At 41.5% G+C, this 8,115-nt stretch overlaps 1 protein-coding gene across 1 annotated transcript; it reads right to left on the reverse strand.

The window, feature by feature from the left end:
- Positions 1-995: 995 nt before the first annotated feature.
- On the reverse strand, positions 996-3,458 carry LOC111954596 (homeobox protein OTX2). Its single transcript, XM_023974447.3, has 3 exons — positions 3,072-3,458; positions 2,448-2,599; positions 996-2,167 (listed from the first exon to the last, which is right to left on the reverse strand). The coding sequence occupies exons 1-3, from the start codon at positions 3,166-3,168 to the stop codon at positions 1,550-1,552; spliced, it is 867 nt and encodes a 288-aa protein (XP_023830215.1). The 5' UTR covers positions 3,169-3,458; the 3' UTR covers positions 996-1,549.
- Between the last annotated feature and the right edge of the window lie 4,657 nt (positions 3,459-8,115).

An 8,115-nucleotide genomic window follows, 5' to 3' on the forward strand; every position in this document is an offset into this window, starting at 1 on the left:
CCTTAGCCAAGCGGACACTTTCGTTTTTATAACCAATAACAAAATGCCAGTCTGAGTTTGATTTTAACAGGACGTGTCTAATATGAAAATGTAGGCCTAATAGCCTAAAGTGTTTTTATACTGCATTATTATTATTATTTATATATGTGGTGAATGTAATAGCTACAATTCTGACAAACACATAAAGCCTATTTTCAGTTGGGAAAATGTGCGTTTTCCTCGCCTGATTTGCTGACATCCAAGGCGGGACTTTTGCAAAGCTTTAAAAACGTAGTGCKTTTTAGCAGACAATTTAGTGGGAATGTGAATGTTGGTTAGTGATTAGGGGCTTTTTGGAAAGCCGCTCCGTGTGAACTGGACAGTGGTTAGCTGCCCTCTGAACCAAACAAGGCCCGTCAGTGAAATGTTGGATTATCCTCCCGGAAAACGGGATTAGCATAGCTTTCCCATACTGCGCATTCCTGCTACTGACACTTTAAATTGTGTGTCTGTGTGTGTGTGCTCCGAAAATATGCTTGGTCTGAATTAAAATAACATTGTTGAAATGTGCATCATGTTTTATGTAATATGCATTATTTTCACTGAAACTCAAATGTTGCGTTGACAGAAAAAGTAACAACATCGAGGCTTACAAAATGTACATGTTTTTATGAAGTTAAACAGGCGACACGGGATCAGTTCAAACGTTCTTTATTTGTGTGCTTGGCAGTTTGGCATAACAACCTTGAGCTGTATTTGGTCATTGATGTTTCAGGCAACGTTGCTGTTCATTGACTCCGCCACTCACACTGTTTGAGAACTCCCTATTTCAACTAATATTTCATCATAATAACTTATCATTTGAAACACTTGGACATTTTTTTTTTATCCATTCACAGCTGGGTGATCGCAGATGGGAAACTCAGAATTGCATACAAGGAATCACAGTCTCAAAAAGCTAACAAAGATAGAGAAAATTAAAAACACGTAGTGGGACATTTATCATTTATGAGCACACGAATACTGGTTGATTGTCTCTTGGAACTAGCGTTTAATAAGCATTTTTCATAAATTAAATAGTGCATCCAGGTTCGCCTCAAAGGCGCGCGCACAGAGACGTGCGGGTACACACACACATACGCACGCACGCACAATGCTTTGATCAAAGGGCCCCTTTAGCTTGCCAACCAAGAGGAGAGGGTCGGGGAGTCGTAAGAAGCTTATGGAAAGCTGACCAATTCCACGCGCTTAACCAAGGTTTGGAACTTCTCTTGATCATTTTCTTCTTGGGTAACAATTTTGTTCCATGTCCTTGATCAAAGTTAAACAGAGTTCACTCTGAATTTTCAATAAGTTAACCCAACAGGTGTGACGCAGTCAGACAGACAGAGCGGCAGCTCCCCTCCTMTCACACTGCTGCTGCTGGGGTAATAGTTTGACAGACACTAAGGCCCAGCCGTTGGAAAACGTTCCCTTTCGGCGACTCATTCACTGCCAACCTGGGCCCACCGGATTGACTGGCCTTTATTTCACCACATTGTGAAAAGATCATGTAATTCACTCATTCTTCTCACAACACCTGAAATTTCCACGACGACTGGTCTTTGTAATCCAAACAATCCGCGTTGAAGTTGAGTTTCCAGGCCGCGGCCTGGTCTTTGTAATCCAGGCAGTCTGTGGGACCGCTGAAGCCCAGTCCCGCTGCCCCATACCCCTGCGTGGAGAGGGAAGAWGCCGGGCTCAGGTGGCTGGATACCCCGTTGCTGCCCATGGGGCTCATTGTGGAGCCCGCCGCGGAGAGCTGGTGGTGCATAGGCGCCAAGTAAGACCCACAGTCCATCCCGCTGAAATACGATGAGGATCCGGTGTAGCCTTGGCTGTATCCGGACGCCTGGGTGTAGGTCATCGGGTAGGACCGTTGCATACAAGAGGAGGAGGAGGTAGAGAGTGGGTCAGAGAGAGGAGAGATGGAGGCCGGGCTCCAGATGGACACCGGGGCACTGCTGCTGCTCACGGCCGGGATTGAGGTGCTGGGGGGCGGTGTGAACTGRCCGCTGGCACCGCTCTCGGAGCTSGCTTCTCTGATGGGGGAACTTTTCTTCTTGACGGGTCTGGTCTTGCTCTGCGCGCCGCTCTGTGACTGCTGTGCCTGCTGGCGACACTTCGCCCTTCGGTTTTTAAACCATACCTGAAAGAAGGATAAATATGAAAATAAAACAATGTTATAGCGTTTCCTTCATGTTTTATTGCAATACAGTCATCTATCTATACAGTGGATGCAAAAGAAAACACTGGTAGGCCTATTCACTGGGAGATGAACACTCCATCAAATTAATAGAGTGGAGAAGACTCTCTGAAGTGGCGTCTGGGTGCTTGACTTCTCAAGCCCAAATTAATGAGCTGTGTGAGTGGCCTTCTCTCAGAATCTGGATGGACGCATGTGTTTACGCAAAGGCCCAGGAACTTACCTGAACACGAGACTCAGGTAGGTTGATCTTCAGGGCCACCTCCTCGCGCATGAAGATGTCTGGGTAGCGCGTCTTGGCGAACAAGTTCTCCAGAATGTCCAGCTGAGCACGCGTAAAGGTCGTCCTCTCGCGCCTCTGTTTACGAGGAGTGGCTGTATGAGGAAGAGTAAACATTCATTATAAGACTACAAATACAAACATGTTATGGCTTTAGAGGAAATTTCAGACAGAGAATAGTTTTCCTTTGATCAGACCTAATTTGGATAAGTTTTACAAGACATGRCTATTGTTTGTTTAGGACCATTGCTAGTAATAATTTACATTTACACCCACAAAGACCATCAGAAAATTAGTTACGATCTCCTGGTAGTTTAGATCATTCACTATAGGTCTAAGCAAAATGATAATGTTTCTAAAGCCAGTCGAAATTATTGATTTAAGGCCAATGATTTAAAAAATCAAATTATACATTGGTTTATTTTATTTAGCCTGTTTTAGCGTATCGATCATCATTTCGAAATAGACAAGACATTTCACAAAGACAAGCTATGCAATAAGCCATTTCACGTTATTTGACTATTTAATGGTTATTTGTAAGAGATGTGAAGTATTCCATGCCCTCACCTGGATAGCCGACAGACGGATGAAGTAGGTCCATCCCGGAGGCAGACAAACTCAGACCGTTGACTGTATAAGGTGGCTGTTTCAGATAAGACATCATTCTCGCCTCCGATCGAAGGGCAAAGTTGGAGAGAATTTTGAAAACAGAAAGTCGTAGAAAAATACCCTTTTAGTTGAGTCCTCAAGTGTTGGATTCTTCTCAATTATTCTGTCCAATACCTGAACAGAGCACGACAGGAAAGAGAGAATGTTGTTTTGGTTAGACGATAAGTCCTTGGTTTTTCGTTGGAGTTGTGACACACACTTTACACAGCGAGATGAATTTAAAAAATGAGCGTCGCCCTGTACGCCCAGCGCTCTTAAAGCAGACCGGAGACCCCAAGCTGTCCTTGTGGACTGAGGATGCTCTGTCTGTCTGACAAACGTTTGCGCCACCGTTCTCTCTCTCTCTCTCTCTCTCTCTCTCTCTCTCTTTTACACACACACACACACACACACACACACACACACAATCAACACTACCACAACCCACCAGCACCCAAAACATCCAATAATTTCATCATGCCTTCTCGGATAACAAAACATTCTCGTTAAAATGCGCACACACATTGGGCCAAACAAGGCAAGGCGCCTATAAGCATAGTACCCACATGTTAGCATCAGCCAATTGTCTCCAGAATAGACGGCATGATTGGGGGCCATTTGCAAAGACAAAGCCCGCTGTTGACCAGATAAATAATGCTGATAACAAAATAGCCTTTGGCGACAAACAAAAGAGATAATTCTGTACACCCAGAGCTCTCCATTTTCAGGCAATGAAACTAGCACGGCATCTTTAATTCTATCCATACGGCCTTTGTCTGCTAAAACGGTTAAATCTCTTGTGGTGAAAATTAAAATGTGAACGGCAATTTAGCAAAATAACTAGAAACTTGGGGGAACTCTTCCATTATTGTAATTCCATCTGACATTATTGACACTCCCTGGGCGATTTCCACGTAATTAATAGCTCCCGGTAATTAGATTTAGGTGGTGAGACTATGGAAGAATGTTGATTAGCAAAGACCACTTCATCTTAATCTAAACAAACACCGCAATTAAGAACCGATCATATTTCTCTCATTCGGTGGAGTCTCCTTATTAGAGAGAGAGCTATTTCCTTTGGCATTAAAACTGTTCTACACGAAATTACATTTTTCTCTACATAAACGCTACTAAATAGAATTCCATACCTAATGTACCCTACAATGTAAGGGTTAATACAGGAATCATTGGGTGAGTTTGTTTGTTTGGTTTGAATAGCAACCAAACAACAATCTATCCATTCCAGATTGGAAACAATATCTTTGACCGCTGCATCCTCCTGAAGTGATGTGGAAACACAATTTAATTATGTGGGTAGTAGGCTAACTATTAGACTATTATATATATATATATATATATATATATATATATATATATATATCATAGTGCCCAACGGTGAAAATATGTATCCATATTTATAGCACTCATAGAACAAGGCCTACATTTAATCTTGATCTTTAGCACTTTCATTCAAAATTCCAAACAGGCCTACATTTCATTTTTGTGTCATTTAACAGAGGCTCTTAACCAGAGCGTCTACAGGAGCAATTAGGGTTAAGTGCCTTGCTCAAGGGCACATCGATAGATGTTTCACCTAGTCGGCTCGACGGACGCGGTTAATCCCTAAAATACCAGCTACCCCATTGGAATTCTATTTTGACTTTGGCCTATAAAAAACGACAAAATACAAAAATGCAAACACAAGATCACAGGGTGAAGTGTATTACAACGTAATAACTAAGGATACATTTAATGTTTGTTTGTGAAACGAATGGGCCTATACAATAGGCCTATTCAAATAGTCTACATTTAACAAAGTTGTTACATTTAAGTTGATCGTGGAAATGTTCGTTGTAGGCTATGGGCTCCTTCCTACATTAGAATCATTCTGCACCTATCTGTAGAATCGAAGTTACAACTTTGAGTTCCCTCCTCTCGTGCACGTAGTCAACCTAGGATACTTCATGTGTATATAACCTATATAACGGCCACCGGGCTCAATCTGTCACTTCTTTCACCCAGACCCCGTCTACAGGTTGCTCCACACCCGTTCAATAATAATTACCCTGTCCAATAATTAATTATTATTGCACACAAGTTTTTTTTTTATAAGAAATTAACGAGATAATCCGGACGGCACGCGCTGCCCTGATTAGGACGCTAGCCGCGACTCCGCGCGCTCCGCATTCGGGCTGATTAATTTTCTGCGTCACGAAAATAAAACAAAGGCTGGCATTGTGTTTATTAAGCCAGCTGACTGCCAGACAACCTGCTCCCACCCTCACTCACTTTCCCAAACTGATTCAGGTCGCATACTAACAATAATAATAATAATAATAATAATACTAGGCTAATAATAATAAGGTAGGCTATATCATTAGGGCTATAGTCTATTGAAACAGCTTGAATTTTTGTTGTTGTTATCTTTATAATTTATTTCGAAAATTCTGTTCAGACAACTTTTCGTGATGTTTTAACTGCAAATTCAAGACCTTTCTACAGTTCACGTCCGTAGGCAGCAAACTATAAAACCAAGACAGAGTGCACATTATTCACAATCAACATCATATTTCCTCCTCTTGTTGAATATAGGGTTACAGAATGTTTTTGGCTCCGTCCACAGCCAATTATGCTAGTGGCTTTATAGCCTCCAGTGCAGCCGGCATGGCCAGAGAGGTGAGTGGTGGAAAACGTTTTTTTTTTTTAAACACGCCTTCCCAATTATCGCTCCATGCAAAGGTATTTCCATCACAAAGAGCACTTGATGCTATTGAAAACGAGGTAAATACACGATAGAGATGAGATGCTTGGAAATTACTAGCACTGTTTTCACAAAGTTTGCCTTAAGAATGCAAAAGAGGAAAGGATTACAAAAAAAGACATAAACCAATGCAGATCTGTGGATGGATGAAATAGAAATAGCCTAACTGTATAGAATGTTACTCTGGCAAGCAGAATATTAATCYTATACTGAGCAATACTGATCAAAGTATTTCTAACCTATTATGCAGACTTGACACTTGCCTGGTATTAATGATTCGTCCGTCTTCGGCGCTCCTTATCTAAACTTTGAAGGAAATAGTATGAGAGATGGAAATGTAAGTTTAAACCAATTATATGACAACGTCGTGATGTATTCGTGTTTTGAGAAAACGTGAGCGAGTGTTGCTCATTTTATCCAGGGGGAGATTTGCTAAATAACCTTGACAGCCAATGGAATAAAGCGAGGAAAATGATGGGGAGTGATGTTGAACGTTTCCACGCGACGTAGGCCTACTGAAATGCGAATGGGCTGATTAAATGTGTTTAGGATTTGTTGTGACTGTCGTCACCGCAGCCCATATCATATACAGGATTGTAGTTTATATCACTGCTATCAGTGTCATTAAAAAGATCACCTAGGTCTCCCGAAAAGAGCTCGCGCCCTGGATGAGCGACCCATTGACGTGTCCCCCGGGAGCGCATTGACGGATCCCCCTGTGATTCGTGGCAAAGTTGACCATGACTCGCGAAGAGCAATCAAACGATTAATTATGCCAATAAGTGTTTCACACACATAAACCTCGTCTCCACCGTATATAGGGTGAAGAGCACTACACGAGGTGTCGGCTTCGGTCGTTCGTGCTTTAATCAGTTTAGTTGTTTTTGTTCCATTTTATTTAAACTCAGTTTGAACCAAAAATCCAAATTACAGGCTAGCCGATATTTCACCACCATGAAATATCAAACATGTTTTAATTATTTTGTAAATAATGCTTGCAAAATAATTATGCCTAAACGAGAATAAATGTTTGTTGGTCGACTGCACTGATTTAGAAGTGGCGAAGTTCTAGCTAGGCCTTGCCGTGAGGAAGGGGATTGGGAATATAAATTATTGGGGACCTGACTGTCACGGTTTGGTAAATGTAACCCTCTCAGAGAGATTTAAAAACTCTGGCACATGCAGCACCCCTCATCTCTCTCTCTCTCTCTCTCTCTCTCTCTCTCTCTCTCTCTCTCTCTCTCTCTCAAACAACCCCCTTCTCACACATCTACAGGCTACTCACATCATGCTGCTATTCCCTCAGAAATAATATCCTTCATCCTACTTTATTTTACTGAATTTTTTTTCTAAGTGTTTCAATTTTCAGCAGAGATATGACTATAGCGCTATGTTGTTTTTTTTTGGGGGGGGGGGGGGGGGCTGTCAAAATATATTTTTAATGTCTTACTGTCATTTTGAGCTTTTTGAATTTCGAGAGAAAATAAATATTTTAGGATATTTCAAATGCTTTTTCAAGAACGAATTCACCCAGCTTGTCTGTGAATACAACCGCTACTTTTGGTTTCCTTCACCCACGCCTCCCCCTCCCTCCTCCCTCCTCCCTCTTCCATTTCTGTCCTTGGGGACAGGTTGAGTTTTTGGGATTAGCGTCTGAATTTGATTACCCAGCAAGCTAATTGTTACCAGTGCTCTTTTCACTGTCTAGTTGTCATTGCATTGGTAGCAGCCTTACTCACTAGTTTAGGTGCTAAATGTTCCGCAAAATAATAGCCGTGTACTCGTAATTTCTCTCTCCTTTCTTTTTATGCGCCTATACTGATTCTCTTTAAATGTTGCAATTTGATTGTGGTTTTAAAAAGGAATCCTCAAAAGGTTAATGTTAAAAGGCAGTGTTCTTATAACGTTTATCTTGTGCTTATTGCTTATGACCATCTGCTATAAGAATACATGGCCAAAAGGTCAGGCCCCTGAACCAAGCCTACTTTGCAAGAGTTTGGTCTATAGAAACTAAACAGGCCTCAAAATGGAAGTTTTCAAACGCTTTCAAATTTAAGTGAAATTTGGAATGCTATTTAATTTAATATCAAATAGCCCACAGTGATAAGTCTTTTAACTTCATCATATTTTCAAGAGAACCCTAAATGATTAAATAAACAACTAATATCTCTAACGTTTCGTTTCCCATGTCTCTCAGAAGCG

The sequence above is a fragment of the Salvelinus sp. IW2-2015 genome, linkage group LG28 (assembly GCF_002910315.2).
Source record: "Salvelinus sp. IW2-2015 linkage group LG28, ASM291031v2, whole genome shotgun sequence".
NCBI lineage: Eukaryota > Metazoa > Chordata > Actinopteri > Salmoniformes > Salmonidae > Salvelinus > Salvelinus sp. IW2-2015.